Source organism: Cicer arietinum, chromosome 7, assembly GCF_000331145.2.
Source record: "Cicer arietinum cultivar CDC Frontier isolate Library 1 chromosome 7, Cicar.CDCFrontier_v2.0, whole genome shotgun sequence".
Taxonomy (NCBI): Eukaryota; Viridiplantae; Streptophyta; class Magnoliopsida; order Fabales; family Fabaceae; genus Cicer; species Cicer arietinum.
Genome location: NC_021166.2, coordinates 60,431,894 through 60,458,214, shown reverse-complemented (window position 1 = coordinate 60,458,214; position 26,321 = coordinate 60,431,894). Strand labels below are relative to the sequence as shown.

At 27.5% G+C, this 26,321-nt stretch overlaps 1 protein-coding gene and 1 long non-coding RNA gene across 2 annotated transcripts; both read left to right on the top strand.

Annotated features, from left to right (window-relative positions):
• The first annotated feature begins 17,552 nt into the window (after positions 1-17,552).
• LOC101500595 (uncharacterized) lies at positions 17,553-21,324 on the top strand. The gene is made up of 6 exons (XM_012718561.3): positions 17,553-17,742; positions 18,155-18,292; positions 19,387-19,574; positions 19,865-19,964; positions 20,069-20,128; positions 20,941-21,324. Exons 2-6 carry the CDS (start codon positions 18,182-18,184, stop codon positions 21,007-21,009), a joined length of 528 nt encoding a protein of 175 aa, XP_012574015.1. The 5' UTR covers positions 17,553-17,742; positions 18,155-18,181; the 3' UTR covers positions 21,010-21,324.
• A 2,986-nt stretch (positions 21,325-24,310) lies between these two features.
• LOC113787654 (uncharacterized) lies at positions 24,311-26,060 on the top strand. The gene is made up of 2 exons (XR_003474172.2): positions 24,311-24,546; positions 25,817-26,060. It is a non-coding gene; the product is annotated as an uncharacterized lncRNA (long non-coding RNA).
• Positions 26,061-26,321: the final 261 nt, after the last annotated feature.

Sequence of the window (26,321 nt, the reverse complement as noted above, 5' to 3'; positions counted from 1 at the left end):
CCATTCCATACGAGCCTATATATAAATTAACATATATATTAGGAAACAAAATTTTTCATTGTCACACAATAATTATTTTCACAAGCATATATATAAATAGTTTTATAGATAACATGTCTCTTCATAAAAAAAAAATTCTTGATAACTTGAGAATATAAGTGGATAATAGTGCATAATTCATCTCACATTGTTCAAATTCAACTAATTATAAAAATAAGTATTATATACTTCCACATGACCATACAAAATATGGTCTAATGTCATAGATTAGTAATTAGTTATCCCAAAAGTATAAGTTATCGGAATCAGTTCAAGGGTAAGTACATCAAGTTTTTACTTAATAAAAGAACAATATATCCAACTACTTTCACAATTAAAATTAATAATCTCTCAACAAATATTAAATCGATTAATTATTTCATGATCAAATAAAAAATAAATATGACATGAAATTAATTATATAATTTAATAAATGATTTTATAATTTTGAAATATCTAAAAAAATAAATGTTATAATTTTTTAATATATTTTTATTTAAATATTTTTATAGACTTTAAAATGTTTAATCTTAAAATTTGTTTTAATTAAGTCTCCAAATACATTGCGTAAAAAGAGAAGAGGATGTTTCACTTACTTGGACGAAGCACAGAAGCATCAGCTAGGTTCATAGTTGTTGCCTTGGCACACAATGAAAACACACAAAGAATGAGGACAACCCAAATAAGCAAGGTTTTTTTATAAGTCATATTAGTCAAAGATGTTTTTTACTTTTTTATTTTATTTATTTATTTATTTATTATTTTATTTTTATATATATAAAAAAACTAAGTCAAAGATATCAAGAAGGACTCAGTCTTTTTTATATAAATAAATTATCATTAGGTATTCTCCACACACAATTAGGAGACTAAATATATTTAAATAGACAAAAAAAAATCATTTAGAATTTAAACGATGGCACATTTTAATACTTGAACTAGAGATCTCACTAGCTATATGAGAGTTCTTGATATGAAGACTAAGATTGAATGTTAATGTTAAACTCCCTTCCATTTACATAATTATCTTAGAATTTGAGTTGTAATTAATTTAGCTTTTATAAAATCGATTTGTGAGGTAAGGACCAACAATATTAGGTATTATCAAACAATAATTTATATAAAATAGATTAACACTACCAACAACATTAGCACTACCCTATATGAGTCTAAATCGGATTTAATCTTGATGGATTCTTATAAAGCTATACTTTTCAAGACTTTCAAGTATACGATCTCCTAAAAGGGTTTACAATCATATTGAATCATATTCATACCTCCATTAGACAATATATTCGAGGAAGGAAACATTGCCATTGGATTAAATTCACAACTGAAAAGTTGATATATGCAATGTTGATTTATGATCGAATATATCAATTTTTTAATAATTATTTTTGTTTATATTTAATTTTAGAAAGGAGTAATTCATATGCATTGAGAGTGTATATATTTTTTTTTTGGAGTTAATTATAAGCATTGGATTACTTTGGTAAAATAAACCAATGGATCAATAAAATAATTTGTCTTTAATCATATCTATTTTAATTTTTTTTATAAAAAAATAATATTTGTGATTGGTTAACAAAATAAAATATTTTACATTAATAATTTACTTCATATGTCTCTAAATATATGCATCGTTCATATTTTACTTTTATTGAGAAAAATTGTTTTATTTTGTATAGAAATATCACTTATTGTTTTTTTGTGTTTAAATGAATTTAATATTGATTTATGAAATTTAAGTGTGAGTGGTTAGTCTCATCGACTATAAATAGAGAAAATGTTAGATATATAAGAAAAGTGATTCATAAACCTATTACCTTAAGATTTTGGATTGAGATGTGGTATTAAAGTCTCTTAAAAATATTAAAGATTTATGTAAATATTTCTCTATAATTAAAAACAAAAGGAGTATTAAAATTAATCTCTTTCTAATCCATATTGTTAATAAAATAATTTAATTAACTTTTATATCATTAGAGATGTGTCGGTAACATAAAACATTTAACACTAATGGGTAACAAAAATTAAACTCGTGCTAAAACTAACCAAAATTTGAAATAGAGTGCGTGGATTATTTTTGAAAGCATTATTTTATTGTTAAACTAACCAAAATCACGTTTCCTCAGGTTCATTGTTAAATTCAGTTGTAGCAACAACTTTTTTTTGTAGTCAATTCTATCAACATTAGTAATTAGTAAAGAAACAAATTCGTAGTAGCTTCAAATTAGGAAGAGAAAGCTACTTTTCTACCTTATCTTATTTTTCTTTCTAAAAAATAGTTGGTTAGCTGCAATTCATAAACATTTATTTTTTCTGGACAATGTTTCGTGATGAATAACATTGCTCTTTTATGAATGTCTTATTACTAAAATATACAAAGTTAAAAATAAATTTTGAAATGTTCAAGGAATAAAATATATGATGTTTTTAGAGACAACGTTTTATTTTAATGGATATACTTATACTAGAGCACATGCAATGTGATCTCGTTCATCAATATATTTTCTATTGGTCTAACTTGTTGGAAAAAGCAATTTAAATTTTCAAATAATTGCAAGTGGTGAAATTTTTGGAGGTAAAATTGACTATGCATCTTGTAAAATCAAGGGATTGAGCTTAAGTGTTTAATAATTTTTAGTTAAGGATAAATTGTGCGAGACGATACTTTATTTATGTCTTGATTGAACTTTGGATTACTAGAGTTCTATTCTACTGAGAATTAGAAGATTTAATTGAAAAAAAATAAAGATGATATATCTTGTGATGTTTAAAAAGTTTTACAATAATAAAGAGACGTGAAAAAAACTAATATCTATTAAATTATTTAGGCTAAATTACATTTGTGGTCCTTTAACTTAATCTCAGGTAAAGTTTTAGTCCTTTATCTTTTTTTTTTTCTTCCCGATTTAGTCCTTTATTCCTAACAATATCAAATAAAGTATGAAAATATGAGTTTATTTGAAGATTTGCGTTACGAATTTGATGAAATTTGTATTATATTGAAGAATATAATTAATTTTATGAGTTTTGATTGAATTTTTTTTTGAATTTTTGTATAAAAAAGGATAACATTGTTGAAATTTTAAAACATAAAATATCAAATTGTCACTTAAAATTAAAATAAAGGACCAAGTCGGAAAAAAAAAAAGATAAAGGACTAAAACGTTACCTGAGATTAAGTTAAAGGACCACAAATGTAATTTAGTCAATTATTTATTCTACTAATAATAAAATGATATATGATCATGTGGTAACTATGTGTGACCATTTGATGTTGAAATAATAAATATATTTGTTAAGGTGTTTGGACATAAATAAAAAAGGTGTTAAACCAAACAATTATATGTTCTATATTGTAGTGTACAGTTTGATTTAAAATCTATGATGCGGGTAAATATATTTGTTTGTGTAATTTTTCTCAACTCAACTTCAGTATTTAGTAAGATGAATCTATAACATTAATAATTATATGAAATTAAATTTTGTAACTTTTGATAGAACTATTTGTTGATTAAGCGTTAATTAAATGATAAAATTTTAATGTTATACAAAGTTTAAATCTAATTATGAGAGATGTAGAGTTGCAGTGTCCTAATAATAATTTTTTCCTTTCCTTCTTGTTGTTTTGTTTAATATTATATCATTCCATTTATTTATCTCCCTATAAACATTAAAAATATTATTGACAAAATCTCTTAATATTGTATTGATATTTGAGAACCACACATAGATAGAAAGAATATTCTTCTAAAAAAGAATAAAGAGAATCCTATAAGTTTATACTAATAAAAATGTTCAGAATCTTAATAAAAGTCATCGAAGAGAGAAAATATTTAAATTTTAAATAAATATTATATTAATGAAATAAAGAAAGATACAAAAATAATATATAATATACTTTATATACATAATCGATAATTAATAAACTAATTACATAAAAATTAATTGTAATTAATTTTCTTTGGCACAAATTGTAACTAACTTTCGTTTCTAATAAATAAGACTATAGGAGCATTTTTCATATGTGTGTGTAATAATAGATAAATATAAACCCTAAACTCCTTTCTTTATATTTATTTCTCCTTTACATCTTCTTTATTTTATGCCTTTATTGTTTATTAGTTATTTTCTTGTGGTCATTGTGTGAGTGTGTGCGCGCGAACGTGTCATGTTCTAGTCTTCTTGCTTTTAAATGACAGGATTATTTTGCACCTTCCAACATCAATATACCTTTCAATTTTTCTTTGTTGCATCCATGCACATAACTTTCATCATTAATAATAAAATTTAAATTTTTTATAGTACCATGCATTCCATTTATGGAGTACAAATTATTTTAAAAAATACCATATCATGCAATATTTACAGTCATTGATTTTTATGTAGGACCATTAGAGAACCAATGAATTCTATCAAAGGCATTGGATATCTTTGATTGAAAATCAGATCCGACAATGAAACCACAATGCCAATGCTAAAGAAAACTCTGAATGTGAATGCCAAAAAGTCTTATGTTGACAGTTTAAAAGGACTTCGTAGCTTGTTGGAGCTTAGTCACCGACCAACCTTTACTAAGAAATATGAAAAGATTCTTGATTTATTGGATGTGAACGTACATCTAAAGACCATGACTGCTTTGGTTCGATTCTACAACACTCCATTGAGATGTTTCACATTTCAAGACTTCCAACTTATGCATACTTTGGAAGAGTTTTGACCAATTTTAGGCTATTCCCTAGAAAAAAGGGAAACCTTATCTTTACATGGGGAATTATCCATCCAAAGCTACTGAGATATTAAGGGTTGAAGAGGAAGATTTTAATAACCTAAAGAAAAAAGGAACTTCTGATTTTCTAAGAAGTTTTTTTCAAGAAAGAACACGTCATTTAGCTAAAGCCCAAGATCGGGATGCTTTTATGGAGGTATTAGCTCTCACCATTTATGGGGTTATTCAATTCCCAAGTTATGAAGAAATTATAGATTTAGCAGCAATTGATGTCTTCATAGCGTTACATAATACAACACAAAATTCTACAACAACCATCCTCATCGATGTGTACTATACGTTTAGCTATTGTCGTGAGAAAAAGGGCATGTGAATTTTGTGTTATTTACCTGTTTTGTATGTTTAATTGGTGAATCATATGTTGGGTAGTGGGTGCCAAAAGTGTTTCCTTATCAATGATTTCAAGAATTGTTATGTTGACATAAAGAATAATAAAGAGTGGACTCGAAGATTGGTAAATCTTAATAAAAAATAATTTGATGGTATGCGAGACAACGAGAGGTAAAATAAGTAATATACCAATGTAGAACCTTCCCCAATGTGCCACTTATGGGGATTTAAGGTTGCATGAATTATAACCCAATATTGGCCTTGAGACAACTTGAGTATCCCATCATAGGAGAACCAACGCCAAAACTGATAACCTCTTTCATTATTTATCACATGGGTCTAGAAAACAGAAATGGGAAGGAGCTAGGAAGTAGAATTTATGGTACAAATGATTACTACCGACAATGGGTCAAGAATAGAGTCCAAGAGAATAAGTTTCCTTTTCTTCATGCATTTATGGCAGTCGATGAAGCACAGATGCAACCCACTATTGTTAGTCAAGAGATTGAAATACTGCAAGCATCAATTATAGAGGCGAAAAAAGAAAAGAAGAATTTGAGAGAAGAATTATTGGTAGTCCATCGAGGATGTGAGACTACCTAGTTGGAAAATGATCATAAGACAATTTCCGTTGAAAGATGAAATAAGAGGGCAAAGGTGGAGGAAGATCGTATGCTCAAGTGTCATCGTAATTTAAGAGCCTCTAATGAGTCTTTATGTTTGAGAAGACAAAAAAGAGACCAAGTATGAAAGGATGTGGAGTAGTTGAAAAAATGGTTGAAAGATTCAAAAATCAGTGGGAGAAACACAAAAAGACAGTTGGTAGATTTGAAACAACAGTTGGAAGGAGTGGTAGGAGAATATAAGACAAGGATAGAAAAAGAAAATAATGAAAGATAAGAAGTGGTAGTCATGTACTAGGATGCATGGTTCAAGGAACAATATGAAATTAATGTTTCTCTAACTCCCACATGCATGCATAACTCAAGATAGACAAATCATGCAATCTTCATTTTTTAACTAGAATCAAATGATCTTTTAGAAGAAAAAATCAATAAAGTTATTTACCTGACACCTTTATCGACTCGCGCAAACTCTAAAAGCATGGATGAACTTGAGCAAAACCCAATATTTTCGTATGGCAGCTATTCAATTCCCAATGTATGGTCTCCTACCTGGTTATACTCCAACCTTAGTCATCAACCGCATGAGCAATAACCTAAACGAATCAAATATCAACTTCCAAAGCCTAAATCAACCACAAAAACCATATCCTTTGGGCTACGTGCCACACCAAAACAATATCCCCTCAAAAAATGTTCCATTGAGTGCACCTCAAGAACCACATTTTGATGCTAACATAAATTGACAACAACCTTTATTTATTGGGATGATACACAATCGAAAGAAAAATCCCATGTTTTTGAAGAGCAAACAAAAGCAATTAAGGAGAGTAATGTTTCTAGTCTTGATACTTTTGATATGTCTTTGGTCCCTGATATGACGATCCCTTCAAAATTCAAGGTACCTAATTTTGTAAAATACAAATGTGTCACATGTCATAAAAATCATCTCACCATGTATTGTACGAAAATGGTTTCTCATGCTAATAACGATTAACTTCTCATTCATTTTTCAAGACAATTTGAGTGGGGCATCGTTAAGTTGGTATATGCAACTCGAGCGAAATCGAATTTGTTCTTGGAAAGACTTGGTCGACGCCTTCTTGAAACAATACAAGCACAACATTGACATGGTTCTTGATAGGATGCAATTGCAAAATTCGTTGAAAAATGACAATGAAACATTCAAAGAGTATGCACTATGTTGGAGAAAAGTGAAATCAAAAGTAGATCTTCACTTATCTGAAAAATAAATGGTTGATATGTTTATGGATATTTTTTAGTCACCTTTCTATATAGGATGATTAAGAGTATGTCATCCGACTTTTATGATATGGTCATCGTAGGTGAAAAGGTTGCAAGTGGGATGAGGAGTGGCAAAATCGTGTGTGGAGCGAGCAATGTGAAGAAACCCTAGATGGAATTCACAAAGAAGACAAAAGGGATGATCCTACACTTCATATCCATATATTGTTGCAACCCCACAAGCTCCACACCCTCAATACGACCATTCAAGGCCACCTTATTATCAACCACCTTTTTTCTAACCCCCACCCGACACATTTTCCCAACAACACCAATGGAACCAATATCCAACCCCAAATCAGTACCAAACACCAATTAATTAAGAAAAGAAGCTAACCCATTTAGACTGGTTCCCGTGACATACAACCAATTGTGCCTCACTTACAATAAAATTCAATGGTAGTCTTAAGACCAATGAAATCATTATTTACAAAGTTTGTCTTTACCGAGTTCAAGTAACAAGTAAAAACTTCTTCAAGCAAACTCCAGCTCTTTTCACTATATCTTTGAATCATTATTTATTGAGTTTATCTTTCACTTATCTCAAACAAGAGTTGAGAAGTTTCCAGATCTCAAACACTTTTATCATACACATCATTTGTAACTCAAGTCTATCTTTTATGTTAGATTGAGTGTGTTTGTAAAAATCCTTTTAAGACTGAAAAGTGATTGTAAAAATCCTTTCTAAGTTGAAAGGTGATTGTAAAAATTCTTTCTAGGTTGAAAGGTGAAGATTGTAACAGATCAAGGTTGATCTGGACTGGTGGTGTAAAAATCAAGAACGTTCTCCATTTTGAACACTTAGTGAAAATCTTACGGGTGTGAGGACTGGACGTAACCTGAATTGGGTGAACCAAGATAAATCTTTATGTGTCATCTCTTCTCTTATTTCTATTTATTTGTAGTCTTTTGATTATTAGATTAAATAGATAAGTTACAATTGTGCGCTTCTTACTAATCAAGAACGTACTCTGTTTTTTGTTTTTATAACTAAGATTAATCTTAAGTTAAATTCTTTAAGTTTTAATATGAAATTTTAAAAAGTGGATTTACAATTCAAACCCTCATTTTCTTATAAATTGACATTGCTAGTCCATAAAATATATGATGTTTTTAGGGACAACCTTTTATTTTAATGGATAACATTTACTTATACTAGAGCACTTGCAAAAAATCAATATACATAGTGGAGTACATGCAATGTGATTTCATTCATGAATATATTTTCAATTGGTCTAACTTGTTGGGATAGCGATTTAAATTTTTAAATAAATGCAAGTGGTGAAATTTTGGGAGGTAAAATTGGCTATGCATCTTGTAAAACTAAGGGATTAGGCTTAGGTGTTTAATAAATTTTTAGTTAAGAATAAATTGTGCGACATGATCTGAATCCGAATCTTGGTTGGATTAATTTTTTTTATCATACTTTATTTATGTTTCAATTGAACTATGAATATATATAATATCATTCTCTTAAGAGTAAGAAGATTTTAAAAAAGAGGATGTAATTTATGACGTTTGAAGAGTTTTACTATCATAAAGAGATGTAAGAGAACAATTAATATCAATGAAATTATTTATTCTATTAATAATTGAATAACTCATGATCATGTGAAGAGTTCATGTATCTTTAGCTATGTCTTTAGAGATATCACATTGTGTGTGACTATTTGATGCTGAATTAATATATTTGCTAAAGTGTTTCTTTGGACATAAATAAAAGGTGTCAAATCACCTATTGTGTTCTATAGTGTAGTGTGCAATTCAATTGATTTGCTTTTTTATAAATATTTTATAACTTTTTAATTTAGAAAAAGGAATTCTTCTTTTTCCGTGCCTTCCAAAATCCTTTTAAAAAAAACAGTACAATTGATTATTACCAAAAAAAAAATGTTGTGTATGTTTTTATTTGCACCACACCTTGGTTAATAATAGGTGCAAGTAGGACTCTTCTAAGTTCAAAAAGGCTTTATAAATAGCAACACTCTTAGTATTGGGATCACATATTATTTTAACCAAATTCACATAAACAGAGGATTATAATGGAGAAGAAAAAAATTGTTGGAGTGTGCTTCTTCCTCGTCGTTTTCCTTGCTACTCCTACTCGTATGTCTATAATATTAGTTATTTTTTTATGAAGTTCTTTTGAAATATAATTTTATTTATGAGTTATTATATGCTTACTTTGTAATTTGAAATATTAAAATAACAAATTTTCAAATATATTTTTAATCAAAACAATATTTCTATTTTCAGATTATTTATACATACCCAAAAAATAATCATTAAATTTTGTAACTTTTGATAGAACTATTTATTGATTAGGTGTTAATTAAATGATAAAAGTTTAATCTTATAATTTCGAGAGACAAAGTTAAAACTCAATTTTGAGAATTGCAGTATCCTAATAATAATTTTCCCCTTTCCTTTTTGTTCTTTTGTTTAATATTATATCATTCTATTTATTTCTCTCTCTACAAACATTAAATATATTATTGACAAAACCATACTTAATCTCTTAATGTTGTATTGATATTTGAGAACCACAAATAAATAGGAACAATATTCTTTTACAAAATACGGCAATTAAAAAAGAACAAAGAGAGTCCTATAAATTCATATATGTGTGTGTAATAATAGATAAATATATGAATTTTTTTAATGAGAGTTAAAAATTTAATAATGTAATTGCAGAAGAAACAAATGTGAAGAATAATAAGGAGTGTGTGAAGCAGAGTAAATGGGTCAATATTCGTTCATGTATTCCTTTACGTGGCGACGACAAGGAGTGTTCTTCTACTTGCGAGTATGAATATGAAGCAATCACTGGCTACTGCGAAGATTTCAAGTGCCTATGTAAATTATGTTGAACTTATCGTTACTATATATGGAAAATATATATACATATCTAAATGCAAAGTAGATGTAATTTCGTTCACCTAGCTATAGTTAGTTCATGAATTAATAATGATGTTTCCATTGTTTGAGACTAAAATAAATTAGTATGGATTATAATTTTTAGTCCCACAAAAATTATAATACATGCAATTTTAGTCTCTATTGTTAAGACAACATATATTTTTTATAAATTTTTTCATGTATGTTTATGACATTATAAAAAGTTCATTAAAAAAAAGCTCAAAATTTTATTTCTACGTATATATTTTTATTGTTTTTATCTTGATGTTTTAACATTTTAAAAATTTATATTTAATTAATCTAAAGTAAAAAAAAATTGTAGATAATCTTTTGAAAATGTTCTAAACATGAGTACCAACAAATTATTTAAATTTTTTAAAGTTAAAGGGTAATTAAACATATTTTATTTCAGCAAGTACTAAAAGTAATATCAAGATAATTTTGTAGGGACTATGAAGCATCCCAATTTAGTTTGGCCAATTAAAAAAATTCTAAGAATAAGTCATATGTTTAATTTTATTTTTTGTCATGATTATTATTTTCCTAAAAAGGATTCAAAAAAAAGAAAGACAAGATTCACAGTGAAATTAATAAACCTGACTAAATAGTTAGATTCATATTAACTCATAGTGGATCACAATTATGCTTATTAGTTAATGAAAGTCTAAACAATGCATTAAGCCAGCGTGATAGTTTTTGTGTTGGTTGCCTCTGATTTTTGTTGTCTCTGGTTCTAGTTGTTTTTTGGTTAGTTGCATCTGGTTCTGGTTTGGGATCAACTCAACGAGTTATAGGAGTACACTCATTTCCATCTTTTTAGCTTCCTTACTTTTCACCTTTCTTACAACTACAATTTTTCTATGTATACACGTATTTAAAAATTACATCATCTCTTTAGCCATCTTTTCAACTTATTTTTAGCCTTTTTGGTATTACTCATTTGTTCTCCTTAATACGAGTACAATTGTTACCATGTATACAAACAATTAAAAAGTGCATCGTCTCTTTTCTAAATTTACCTTAACAAATCTATTTTTTCTGCAAAAAACTAGCAATAATTCAAAACTCAATTTTATTTCATGGATACAAAAATTCATCATTTTAGTCAATATATTAAGATTAAAAAAAAATCAAAGGATATGCCTTTTTTTTTCCTTCACTTTTTGAGATTAATAAGAATTTTGTTAGTAAGTTATCTGAAATACAAAATGAATATTAAACTTGTGTGGTAACTATTTCAAAGAAATTGTAATAAATATTAAACTTGTGTGGTAACTATTTCTAACTCATTTGTGCAATAATTTTATAGTTTTTTTTCTTCTAGTGCTATACCTTTAATCTGATTTTTTTTAACTTTATTTTTTATTTTTTTATTCTTGGTGTGACCTTTTACGTCTTCTTCATCCATACTTTTATAGGAGATAAAAAATAATAAGAACTAAGCCCTTTTTTTTATTTATTAAAAAGTACCCAAAAAAAAAAAAAACTTACCTCCATGGCATTGCTGTCCACCCTTTTAAAACATAATACGTGTTTCATTTTTGGGTCTGAAATTAGGTTTTGGGTTAGAGATATCAGTCTAAGGTTATGTTTCATTTAAAAAATTTATTTTACTTCCATATTTTTTCTATTAAAAAAAAATATGAGCCGCCATTTGTGCTTTTGATTTTGTTTAAGTTTTTTTTTTTTAAGTTTTATTAAATTATTTTAATTAATTTTACTCTTTTGTGATATAATAATGGTTAATTTATTCTCTTATTAAGTCTTGGGCTAAATAAAAACAACATCTACCACTAATGAAATTATATATACATGTAAATTCATTCTTAGGTTTATTATTAATTATCTTTAAAAAAAAATAAAAAAATTCATGTTATTCAAAATCAATGTAAGTGAAAAGATCGACTAAAATGATATATTTTACCAATCTTATTTTTAAGACGCGTGAGTTGCGACAACTTGATGATCTTAAATTCTAAACAATAATTATGTTTTAATAAAATAGGACAGAGTGAGACAACATATCTCGTCAATGATAGTTTAAGGTGTCTGAGTTGTGACAACTTGATAATGTTAAATTTTCTTAATCAAATTCAAATTTAAGCGAACCCCCTCGTCGTAAACACTTTTGTAAAAGAATATATGGATTATTTTCAAGAAGATATGATCAAGAATTAATTACAAGAAGAAACTCCCACAAGAAGATACATTTATTATTTGTAAAGATATGATTCATATTTTGACAAATGACAAAATACTGAATTGGACTTAGTAATATTCCTAATTGTGAAAGTTCATGAGTTGGTCGAACACTATGTTCATGTCCAGATCAAAGTAAGCAATAGGAAGGAAGTTTCATTTGAAGAATTTACAAAAGCAATCTAAGCAAAATACGAACAGTGTCGCTCTGAATAATTTGCCAAAACAATCTAAACAAAATACGAAAAATATCAATCTGTAGAATTTACAAACTCAATCTGAACAAAATACGAACATAATCAATATATAAAAGTACTCATATTGGATTCATAAATAAAGAATTGACTAAAGAAAATATTATAAAAAAAAAACATCTTGTTCAAAATTATTTTTTATAACATCATTGTTGACCAAGCTAGGAATGAAGATACAATTCAGAATTAAACAAGGACTAAATCCAAGCTCTAACTTTATCTATAAGTAGATACTCAAGGTTGAAGAAGAAGATCATCGAAATGTCATAAAAGGGTAGAAGAACTCAAGCTCAAAATTCTCAATTCATCTTACGGTTCAAAGAGAGAAACACTTGTTTGAATGAGAAACATTTTCTAAGTGTTTTTCTTATAGTGTGATAGTCATTGTTATAATCAACATGTAAGAAGCAACTATTCAAGTTCCAAAGCTTTGTATTCAAACCCGATAGTGGTGTTTTTGTGTCTTCAACGATTATTACATTAAAGTGAACAAGCAAAAAGCCATTCACTTTATCAAAGTGCATAAGTATCCACTCAATATTGAAATAATCTCAAAAGGAATGTATCATATATGAATCATTCAAGAGAATGATTATTACATCTTCAAGATAACATCTTTATGAAGAAGATGATCAAATACAACAATTAATGATCACACTATGCTATAAATCAAAACAAGATCTTTTGAAAGAAGCATGATCAAATTTGAGAAACGAAGAATGTTTTAAACACAAAAAATAAAGAACATTTTTGGCAGCATTCTGAAAAAACGAAGATCATTCTTGACAATAATTTGAAAAACGAAGATCGTTATGGACAACAGTCTAAAAAAACGAAGATCATTATGGACAACATTAAAAACGAAGATCATTCTAGACAACAGTCTGAAAAATGAAAAATATTCTTGTTTTGACAGCATTATTCCAAGAACATTCTGGTTTACAAAGAACAAAGTCTTCTTTAATTCAAGATCGATTTGGGCTATGAAAATACATCAATTTACATTGAAAATCATATGTATTCATTACAAAGGAACATAATTATATACTCAAGATCATTTTGAATAGATTCAATAAAAAAGAGGAAAACCAAAAGCAAAACAAATCATCAAGGTCAATCTCCAAATTTATGAGTTATGAGCAAGGACAACCATGAGAACAAGGACATTGTTGCTGCATCTTTTTGTAGAAAGCACATCATGTTCCCAGACAAAGGACTGACACACAACAGCTGTAAAAAATCAGCACTTACAAAACAGAAACGAAAAATGTTTTTATTTTACAAAAGAATATTCTGGTTATTCTCTTTTAAATGCATAATTAAAAAAAAAATCACAATCTAAACCACAATTTAAAGAGTACCAAGACTTCTCAAATCAATGTTGAAGCCCGAAACACGAGTTGAATGTTGAATAGGAGGAAAACAACCTCAAGATTGATCTCTAAATTTATGAGTTTTGAGCAAGGAGGCAAGTACATTGTACTTAACATATAATACATAAAGTTATGCATAATTCTTACATGGAAACAATATACAAACTAACATGTGACAACTCATTCACTCACTTATTCAAGTTTTCAATGAGACCCAACAACAAAAACATTCTTCCTTTGTTAAGAACGTTCTAGACAACAATATAAACAAATGATTAAATTGCTTAAAAATATATTAACACTTGGAAAGTGTGTTCAACGACTATATTCATTTTAAAATGAATATTCAAGGTCTTTTATCATTTATAAATAGAAGATCAATTGAAAGATGAAAGCAAGAGTTCAATTCACAAATCTACCAACACTTGTTCAAGTAACAAGTCAAAAACTATTTAAGCAAACTCTAGTTCTCTGCCCTATATCTTTGGATCATAATTTACTGAGTTTGTCTTTCATTTATCTCAAACAAGTATTAGACTAGTGGTGTAAAAATCAAGAACGTTCTTCTTTTTGAATACTTAGTGAAAATCTCATGGCTGTGAAGACTGGACGTTACCCAGATTGGATGAACCAAAATAAATCTTTGCGTGATATCTCTTCTCTTATCTCTATTTATTTCTAGTCTTTTGATTATCAAATTAAATAGATAAGTTAAAATTGTGTGTTTCTTACTAACCAAGAACGTTATCTGTTTTCTGTTTTCATAACCAATAACATTATCTGTTTTTTGTTTTTATAACCAAGATTAATCTTGAGACAAATTATTTAAGTTTTAATAGAAAATTTTAAAAAGGGGATTTACAATTCAAACACCCCTTATAAATTGACCTTGCTATATATTTTTAGGGACATCGTTTTATTTTAATGGATATCATATACTTATACTAGAGCACTTGCAAACAATCAATAGATATAGTGGAGTACATGCAATGTGATTTCATTGATGAATATATTTTTTTAATTGGTAAACTTGTTGGGAAAGCGATTTCAATTTTCAAATAAATGCAAGTGGCGAAATTTTGGGAGCTAAAATTGACTATGTATCTTGTAAAACTAAGGGATTAGGCTTAGATGTTTAATAAATTTTTAATTAAGAATTGTGTGAAACGATCTGAATTTGAATCTTTACTAGATTAATTTTTTTTTTTTATCATACTTTATTTATGTTTCAATTGAACTCTGGATATATATAATCTCATTTTCTTAAGAATAAAAAAATTTAGAAAAAAATGTAACTTATGACATTTGAAGAGTTTTATCATTCTAAAAAGATGTAGAGAACAATTAATGTCGATTAAATTATTTATTCTATTAATAATAGAATGATACATGATCATGTGGAGAGTTGATGTATATTTAGCTATGTCTTTAGAGACATAACATTGTGTGTGACCATTTGATCTTGACATAATATATTTCCTAAAGTGTTCTTTGGACATAGTTAAAAGGTATCAAATCACACAATTCTTTGTATTCTCTATTGTGTTATATAGTTTGTGTGCAATTCAATTAACTAGTTTTTAATAAATATATATTTTATAACTTTTTTAATTTAGAAAAAGGAAATCTTCTCTTTCCGTGCCTTCAAAAATCCTCAACAAAAAAATAAGTGTACAATTGATTATTACCCAAAAAAAATATTGTGTATGTTTTTATTTGCATCACACTTTGGGTAATAATACGTGCAAGTAGGACTCTTGCAAGATCAAAAAGGTTTTATAAATATCAACACTCTTAGTATTGGGATATCACATAAACAAAGAAGAAAAGGATCATAATGGAGAAGAAAAATATTGTTGGACTGTGCTTCTTCCTCATCATTTTCCTAGCTACTCCTACTCGTATATCTATTATATTAGTTTTTATTTTTTATGAAGTTCTTTTGAAATATAATTTTGTTTGAGTTATTATATGCTTACTTTTTAATTTGAAATATTAAAATAAAAAAATTTCAAACATTATTTTAATCAAAACAATACTTCTATTTTCAGATAAACAAACATGTTTACAAGCTACATACCTTAAATTTAACGTAATTGAGTTTCTACTTTTTATAATTAATTGTCAAAAGCTTAATTTTTTTTTTTTTTTTAGGTAAATTGTTAATTAGTATACTAGTAGTTAATTTTTTTTTCTTCTTCTTTTCTTTGTCAACGTTTACATTGATATGGTCCCTTCAACTCTTTCACTTTTAACTCAAATGAGTTAACCTACCCAATCCCCATCAAAAGTTTAATTATATGATTGAGTGTTCCATCACTTCCTTTAAATATTTCTTTGTTAGATTATAAATAATCATTAAATTTTGTATACCAAAAAAATAATCATTAAATTTTGTATATCAAAAAAATAATCATTAAATTTTGTAACTTTTGATAGAACTATTTATTGATTAGGTGTTAATTAAATGACAAAATTTTAATCTTATGATTTCGAGAGACATAGTTAAAACCTAATTTTGGGAGTTGCAGCATCCTAATATTAATTTTCCTCTTTCCTTTTTATTGTTTTGTTTAATATTATTTCATTCTATTTATTGACAAAACCATACTTAATGTTGTATTGATATTTGAGAATCACAAATAAATAGAAATAATATTCTTCTACAAATACGACAATTAAAAAAGAACAAAAAGAATCCTATAAATTCATATGATAAAAATATTTGAAATCTATGTCATAGAAGATACAATATAAATATAGGCTTAATTGCACTTTTTGTCCCCCTATTATAGGTGAAAATCGAAAGTAGTCTCCCCATTTTGTTTGTCCCTAGTTTTAGTCCCCAAATAGAATTTGAGTCCAAATCATGATGAGTTGTCATTTTTTAATGACGTGTCAATAAAAGGGTGACGTGGCAGACGTTTATGTGGAATAAACTCATTATTATATTATTTCTGATTAAAAAATATCATTTATATTTTTAAAAACCATTATTACAATTGTGATAATATTTTTAAAAATACAATTTAATTGTTAAAATTAAGTTAAAAGAAAAACAGCTCCAATTCAACAAAACTCTAAATCAAAATCTGAAGCAGAAGCATATGAACATAAGGGCGCAGGTGTGGACTAGCTTGAACCCTAAATCTGCTTTCAGATGTTCATATGCTTATGTTCATATGCTTCTGCTTCAGATTTTGATTTAGGGTTTTGTTGAATTGGGACTGTTTTTCTTTTAACTTAATTTTAACAATTAAATTGTATTTTTAAAAATATTGTTACAATTATAATAATGGTTTTTAAAAATATAAATGATATTTTTTAATCAGAAATAATATAATAATAAGTTTATTCCACATAAGCGTCTGCCACGTCACCCTTTTATTGACACGTCATTAAAAAATGACAATTTATCATGATTTGGACTCAAATTCTGTTTGGGACTAAAACTGAGGACAAACAAAATGGAGGGACTACTTTCGATTTTCACCTATAATAGGGAGACCAAAAGTACAATTAAGCCATAAATATATAATATACACTACAAAAAAGAGATCAATTGTGACACTTAACTTTTAGTGATATTTCTTTATTTATCACTATAGTTACTTTTAGCTACAGACAAAATGTCACTTATTCTCATTTATATTAATTTATATTAATTTATAGAATAGGTAGTTCTACTATTTCAAGCAGAATCAACTCATTACTCAAACCCATTTCCTTTGCACCCAAACGCTCTCCAGAAAATCTCTTCAATTTTCTCGAGAAAATCTCTTCATGTCGTGGCAAGTGACGTCGATGATCACCTTCTATTTGACATCGAAGGTAACCACCTCACTTCTGCTGCTATCCTCGGTCAAGATGGTAGCGTTTGAGCTCAGAGTCACAATTTCCCTCAGGTTTTCAATTCTCTACATAATCATCATTTGATCTCATTCTTATATTCAATTTCGATATGTTCCTTTGGTGATTCATCGCTTACTTAATCACTTAATTTTGATGGTTTCATTTCCTAAGGAATATTATAGATTCTCCGATCTCTTCACTTTGATTGTAAATTAACCTAACAGTGATTACTGTTATTGACTTGTTGTTTGACATTATAAAAGGATCCGCATGCAAATGAAGTTCCTCAACAGTGAAATTGAATTGAAACTCTGTCATTTTGATTATTTATTGCATCTAATCAATATGCTACATTTTTTTCATGTTTGATTGATTCATAAGGTTCATGAGATGGCTTTAATTGATCTGTTTGAAGTTTAGTTGATCTATTCTTATTTGTGATGTGTTAATGTTTATTTTGTGTAGTTCAAACCTGAGGAAATAACTGGTATCATGAATGATTTTGCTGAGCCTGTAACATTTGGTCCAACTGGATTATATATTGGTGGCACAAAATATATGGCGATCCAAGGTGAACCAGGAGCTGTCATTCGAGGGAAGAAGGTATGGACTGTTGTTTATGAATGATCTTAGATTATGTTGATTGAACCCGTATCCTCCTTTGACAAAACTTTTTATGTTGTACTTAGCTAAGAAGACCAATTGAATGCCAATTATTCATACAAACCCAAATGAAATGACCAAACTGAAACGTGTTCCAAGAAAAATCAGGGAAAATATTGCACCTATTGTGTTTGATGAAATGACTCAACTGAGACGTGTTCCTAGAAAAATCATAGAATGTGTATCCCTTGTTTTTGTTGCTACTTTAACTCTTATAATTTCCATTAACATGTGGATGGGAAACATCCCAACACATCTCTTCAACCAATATCAGTAAATTATTCAATTGTTTCAAAATAATATGTCATCGTCTTCCAATACAGATGTTGTTCAAAATCAAGCTTCCACAATTTTTTGTTCTTTCTTTAACTCCTTCAATCAATTCTATTACTACTCCACAAATAGGTAACAATATGACTTTTTTATTATTGACACCGGTGCCACTGAATATATTAATCTCTTGAACATTTTACTAATTTGCACTCTATTAAACCTTTCACAATAAGATGGCCTAATGGTTATAAAACTACTGCATCTATCTTTTGAATTGTTAGCATTTCAAATTCAATAGATTTCATAATGTTTATTATGCACTTTAATATTCTGCTAGTCTTTCTTTCTATCACCAAAATGATCAATTATGTGAACTATTTATTTACTTTCCAAGCTAGAAATTGTTTGATTTTGCTGAGTTTCACCAAGAAACTGATATGTACAACTAAGAAACATGGAGATTGATACGTTCTCAAAGTTCTTGAATTTCAAAGTTCCTGATATGCCTAAATTTTCTTTGGTGGTTACAAAACAACAATAAAATCTTATGTCCCTAGATTGTAGCTACTTCAATTGAATCAATAGACATAGTTGAACTCTATCATAACATCTTTATTTATAAAGTATAAAGTAATATCAGAAGTTAAATAACGATAACTACTTAGTACTTATGCTTATGCATGCCATCATAAGTTGGAATGATATTGTTGTGTCAACATTGAATTTACTAATTATGAATCAATTACTATACTAATTTTCAGCTGCGAGAGCGTAATTTTATGTTGCATAAGGAATCAAGGCAACACGACCCATATGGTATTTTTAATACAGAAGAGTCCATTCCAAGGGATATTGGTCCTTATAAGAATTTGGTTATATTCACATCAAGTTCTATGTATCCAAAGTTCATCTCAAGCCCTTCCTCTGTTCCATTACTAATAAAGTTAAGGTATGTCATGAATAATGAATATATGTAGTAGGATTTTAAATAGCAGTCACATTACAATTTTTTGCTATTATAAAGAATCGTGGTCAAATGTGGCTGATGTGACTTCAATTTTTATGTTGCAGATTAAGACGCGATTGCAAACATTTATTTAAAACTTTATAGTATAGTATACTTCTAAATTTCTAATGAGAAGAACAATTATTGAGAAGTTTGCAAGTTCTATTAGGCAATAATAATTAAAGTGCTTCAAAATCAGAATAATATTTTAATTTGTGTCTTGTGGTGTATAGGATCTTGATGAGCAATCTTCAGACAGTTGATTTGAAAGGCCTTACAAATCAACAAAAATTAGCATTTTGGATCAACTTGTACAATGCTTGTATCATGCATGTATGGTAGAAATTTCTTTTATAAATTCAATTTTGATAGTTCAATCTTATAGGACAGTGATCAACAATGTATTATATGATTAATGTATGCATTTTTTATTTTAGGGATTCATCCAATATGGAGTGCCATCCACCCCAGAAAAGCTAACAGCATTGATGAACAAGGTACTCTACAAATCTTGATATAGATGTTACCTTTTCTGTTTGTAGAAAATCTTGACTCTGCCTTTGAATGTTCAATTGATTTGCTATTATGTACGCAACCCTCAAATTGAATGAGTGAGTAGAACTCTTGAGATACTTGACTTGAATTTACTTACATTCATATGATGGAATGGGAGTTTACTGTTTACCTGCATATGTTATCTGGTGAGATAGATTGTAGAACTTCAATTCAGAGGATAACGTATTGGGGCAGCTGCAATGGAAAACTTGGGAAAATCAAGTTATACTTATAGACACACTCATGTACATAAATTTAGGAAAATCAGTTTCATTTGAAAGAATATGAAGAAAGTTTATCTCTTGATATTGCTTGCTCTATATTGAACTTTTAATGACTGGTATTTTATTTTTACTTGTTTTCAGTGCTTCTTTCCTCAGAATTTTATTAACAGTGTTAGAACTCCGCTCTTTCTTCTTAATGCTGCTTATGATTCATGGCAGGTAAATTGTCTAACTTTATCATAAATCATATAACATGATATGTGGTAGTATTGATCATTAAATTATTTGTACTAAAACAATCACATTTCCAATTGTAATCAGATCCAATCTAGTTTAGCTCCTCCATCAGTAGATCCCCATGGATAATGTTCTATCCCTGATCTATAGTTTAACTTTTATTAATTTTAGAAAATTTCAATCAAAATTCCAAGGGTACTACTTGTTTCCATGTGTTACTCTTGTGTAGCTAGTAGTATCCATATTCATATTCTATCAATGAATTTTACTATATTATGTTCCACATCCTGCAGATGTGCAATTTTGGTTGTAAGCCATGGGGATCCCCTGCAAATCTTGCAAACAATTCTCCTTGCTTCTAATAAACACAAGGGTCCCTCTTATGATGACTTAGCTTCAATGTTAGAGGCAGTTTAGGTGGCATCGATCTTGTCCCAACACCGCCAATACACAATGCAAACTGGAGAGCTCAAGGGAGTCAATTAAGGTCTAACATAGAGCCAACTTACTGTTTTAGTTGAATTTGGATCCCCTATTCCACTATTTACTTTTTATATTCATAACCAAAACTTTTTAGAGTATTTATCAAATATTTTATTTAGGAAGATGATTATTGTCCTTTATGAAATTAGTTTGCAATTTATCACAATAAATGTTAAGAAATTCATTTTATCTTCTGTTGAAAATTTATTAAATCTTTTAGAGTAAAATAACTATTTATTATATGTTTTAATAGAATTAGTAAAATTAAATTATATTTTACTGTATGTTTCAATGACATTAGTTAATAAAAATAAATTTAAATTTAATTTACTGGTATTAATAATTTAGAATTACAATTAGTAGGGAGATAAAATAAAATAAATTTAATAAATAATAATAAGTTTTAGTGACAGACAATACCGTAGGAATAGATCAATTCTTTGTTTATATTTATCTTATGTTTAGTGACAGACAATACTGTAGGAATAGATCAATTCTTTATTTACATTTATCTAATTTTTAGTGACAGTTATTATTGTAGGTAGAAATCAAAAACATGTAGTGACAATCTTGAGAACATGTAGTGACAGTCCTCAAAATGTAGCGGGCCGCCCCCTTAAAGTTGACACTTTATTTGGGTGTCACTCAAAGTATTGTTGACCTTTACCTACAGGTTTTTACTTTTAGTGACAAAATATGTGTGTCACGATAAGTCAATTTTTTTGTAGTGATACTTCGAGATTTAATAAACTAACTGCATAAAAATTACTTGGAACTAATATTTTTTTTGACACAAATTGCAACTAACTTTTATTTCTAATAAACAAGACTATAGGAGCATGTTATATATGTGTGTGTAATAATAGATAAATATATGAATTTTTTTCATGACAGTTATAAATTTAATATTCTAATTAAGAAAAATATTTTGTTTCTTCCGGTGGAAATTGCAGAAGAAACAAAGATGAATATTTAATACGACTGTCTGAAGCATAGTAAATTTTTCATTGGTGACTGTATTGATATCTTGAAGGATGACTCTTGTTCTTTTACTTGCCTTGTTGACTCTAGCAACACTTTTTTAATGAATTTTAATCTTTATTGTTAAGACAACATATATTTTTCAATGAATTTTTTCATGTATGTTTAGGATATTATAAATAGTTCATTAAAAAAAAAGTTCAAAATTTGATTTCTAAGTGTATATTTTCATTGTTTTTATCTTGACATTTTAACATTTAAAAAGTTCATATTTAATTAATCTATAGTAAAAAAAAATTGTGGATAATATTATGAGGATGTTCTAAACATGAGTGCCAACAAATCATTTAAAAATTTTAAAGTTAAAGGACAATTAAACATATTTTGTTTTAGCAAGTATTAAAAGTAATATCTAGATGATTTTGTAGGGACTATGAAGCATCCCAATTTCGTCTGGCCAATTAAAAAAATTCTAAAAATAAATCATATGTTTAATTTTATTGTTTGCCATGATTATTATTTTCCTAAAAAAAGATTCAAAAAAATGAAAGAAAAGATTCAGAGTGACATTAATAAATTTGGCCCAATAGTTAGACCCATATTAACTCATAGTGGATCACAATTATGCTTATTAATTAATGAAAGTTAAACTATGCATTAAGCAAGTGTGATAGTTTTTGTGTGGGTTGCATCTGATTTTGGTTGTCTTTAGTTCTAGTTGTCTTTGGTTCCTGTTTGCCTCCAATTCTGGTTGTCTCTGGTTCCTAGTTGCAATTGTGCATACTAGTTAGTGAAAGCCTAAATTGTGTATTAAGTCAATGTGATATATTTGGTCTTGGTTACCTTTAGTTTCTGGTTGCCTCAAGTTCTAGTTGCCTCTGGTTCTGGTCGCCTCAAGTTCTAATTGTTTGTAGTTATTGGTTTCCTCTGATTTCTAGTTGTATTTGGTTCTAGTTGCCTCTGATTTTGGTTTGGGCTCAACTCAGCAAGCTATAGGAGTACACTCCCTTCCATCTTTTCAACCTCCTTGCTTTTCACCTTTCTTACGGCTACAATGTTCCTATGTATTCATATAATTAAAAAATACATCCTCTCTTCAACCATTTTTTTAGCCACTTTTGTTTTTTTTTTCTTTCTTTTTATCCTAATATGGCTACAATTGTTACCATGTATATAATCAATTAGAAAATGCATCCTCTCTTTTCTAGACTTACCTTAGTAAATCCAATTTTTCAACAAAAAACAAGCAATGATTCAAAATCCAATTTTTTCACATGGATACGTTGATTCATCATTTGTTATAGAGTAAGAAAATCAAAGGGAATTTTTTTTTCTTCATTTTTTGAGACTAGTCAGAGTTTTGTTAGTAAGTGATTTGAAACACGAAATTAGTTATAGAAAAATACACTAATTCAAAATGCAAGCAAATATCAGTCAGAGCAAATCAAATCAGTGTAACAAATATTCATCTTGTGTGTGATAACTATTTCTAAACTCATTTGTGTAATAATTTTATAGTTTTTTTTAGCGTTATACCTTTAATTTGAATTTGTTTTATCTTTATTTATTTTTTATTCTTAGTGTGCTCTCTTATATCTTCTTCAACCTCACAACCATAAATTAATTAGGAGATAAAAATTAATAAGACCAAAATCCTTTTTTTTATTTATATAAAAATACCTAAAACAAAAAGAAAAAACTTACCTCAATGAGTTTGTCTTTATTTATCTTAAACAAGTGTTGAGAAGTTTTTATATCCCAAACACTTTTATTATACACATCATTTGTAACCCAAGTCTATCTTTTATGTTAGATGTAGTGTGTTTGTAAAAATCCTTTTAAGACTGAAAGATGTTTGTAAAAATCTTTTATGTTATCTTTTACCATCATAAAGAGATGTAAGACAACAATTAATTAATGTCGATTAAATTATTTATTAATGATAGAATGACTCATGATCAAGTGGAGAGTTGAGCATGTTTAGCTATGTCTTTTGAAATAATATATTTGTTAAAGTGTTCTTTGGACATAGTTAAAAGGTGTCAAATCACACAATTTTTTTATTCTCTACTGTGTTATACAGTGTAGTGTGCAATTCAATTAATTAGTTTTTTTATAAATATTTTATAACTTTTTTAATTTGGAAAAAGGAAATCTTCTCTTTCCGTGCCTTTCAAAATCCTCAACAAAAAAGTAAGTGTACAATTGATTATTACCCCAAAAAAAAAAATTGTGTATGTTTTCATTTGCACCACACCTTGGTTAATAATAGGTGCGAGTAGGACTCTGCCAAGTTCAAAATGGTTTTATAAATAGCAACACTCTTAGTATTTGGATATCACATAAACAAAGAAGAAAAGGATCATAATATATGGAGAAGAAAAATATTGTTGGACTGTGCTTCTTCCTCATCATTTTGCTAGCTACTCCTACTCGTATATCTATTAATTATATTAGTTGTTTTTTTTTTTTATGAAGTTCTTTTGAAATATAATTTTGTTTGAGTTATTATATGCTTACTTTTTAATTTAAAATATTAAAATAATAAACTTTCAAACATTTTTTTAATCAAAACAATACTTCTATTTTCAGATAAACAAACATGTATACAAGCTATATACCTTAAATTTAAAGTAATTGATTTTCTACTTTTTATAATTAGTTGGCAAAAGCTTTATTTATTTATTTTTTAGGTAAATTGTTAGTGTATTAGTAGTTAATTTTGTTTTTTCTCCATAGTAAACATTTAAAACGTTAAAATTGATTAGATTTCTTCAACTCTTTTACTTTTTAACTCAAATTAGTTAACCTACATAATCCCCTTCAAAAGCTTAATTATATGATTGAATATTGCATCATTTCCTTTTAATTTTTCTTTTTAATATTTTTCATGCATACCAAAAAAAAAATCATTAAATTTTGTAATTTTTTATAGAATTATTTGTTGATTAGGTGTTAATTAAATGGTTAAAGTTTAATCTTCTAACATCTAGAGACAAAGTTCAAACCCAATTATGAGAGTTGTAATGCCCTAATAATAATTTTCCCCTTTCCTTTTTGTTGTTTTGTTTAATATTATATCATTCTTTTATTTTTTTTAACAAGCCAAACATAAATATATTCAAGAAATGTTTTAAGCTCAAAAAATACTTAGAGCAAGAGGAAAAGAAATTTACAATATTTCTACTATATAACCACAAGCAATATTTTATCATTCTATTTATCTCCTTACAAACATTAAAAATATTATTGACGAAATCTCTTAATGTTGTATGGATATTTGAGAACCACACATAAATAGGAACAATATTTTTTTACAAATACGACAATTAAAAAATAACAAAGAAAATCCTATAAATTTATATGATAAAAATGTTCGGAATCTTAATAGAAGTCATGGAAGAAAGAAAATATTTAAATTTCAAATAAATATTATATTAATAGAATGAAGAAAGATATAAAATGAATATATAGTACACTTTATATACATAGCCGAGACTTAATAAACTAACTACTTAAATATTATCTCTAACTAATATATTTTGGCACAAATTGTAACTAACTTTCATTTCTAATAAATAAGACTACAGGAACATTTTTTATATGTGTGTGTAATAATAGATAAATATATGAATATTTTTAATGAGAGTTATAAATTTAATATTCTAATTAAGAAAAATATTTTGTTTCGGGTGGAAATTGCAGAAGAAACAAAGATGAATGTTGAATATGGCTGTGTGAGGCATAGTAAATATTTCATTGGTGATTGTACTGTCTTCATGGACTACTCTTGTACTTTTAATTGCCTGAGTGAATTTGATGAAGCAAATCCTGTCATTGCTTTCTGCCAATATAACAAGTGCTATTGTATAATATGTTGAACTTATCTATAGTTACTTCATGTTCATGAAATAAATCATGAAATAATAATGATGTTTCCTTTGTTTGATATGGATTATAATATGATCACTACTAAATTTAATCTTATAATTAAATAATGAAATAAATCATGAAATATTTATTGATTAGGTGCTAATTAAATGATAAAAGTTTAATCTTATAATTTCAAAAGATAAAGTTGAAACCCAATTTTGAGAGTTGGAGTGTCCTAATAATAATTTTTCCCTTTTTTGTTGTTGATTTGTTTAATATTATTTTATTCTGTTTATTTCTCTCTCTACAAACATTAAATATATTATTGACAAAACCA

Excerpts from the sequence above, each read along its gene's own strand:
- LOC101500595 (XM_012718561.3), top strand. The coding sequence starts at position 18,182 with ATGAATGATTTTGCTGAGCCTGTAACATTTGGTCCAACTGGATTATAT. Across the intron at positions 18,293-19,386 it reads CTGTCATTCGAGGGAAGAAG|CTGCGAGAGCGTAATTTTAT; the intron begins GTATGGACTGTT and ends ACTAATTTTCAG. Across the intron at positions 20,129-20,940 it reads TAACAGCATTGATGAACAAG|ATGTGCAATTTTGGTTGTAA; the intron begins GTACTCTACAAA and ends CACATCCTGCAG.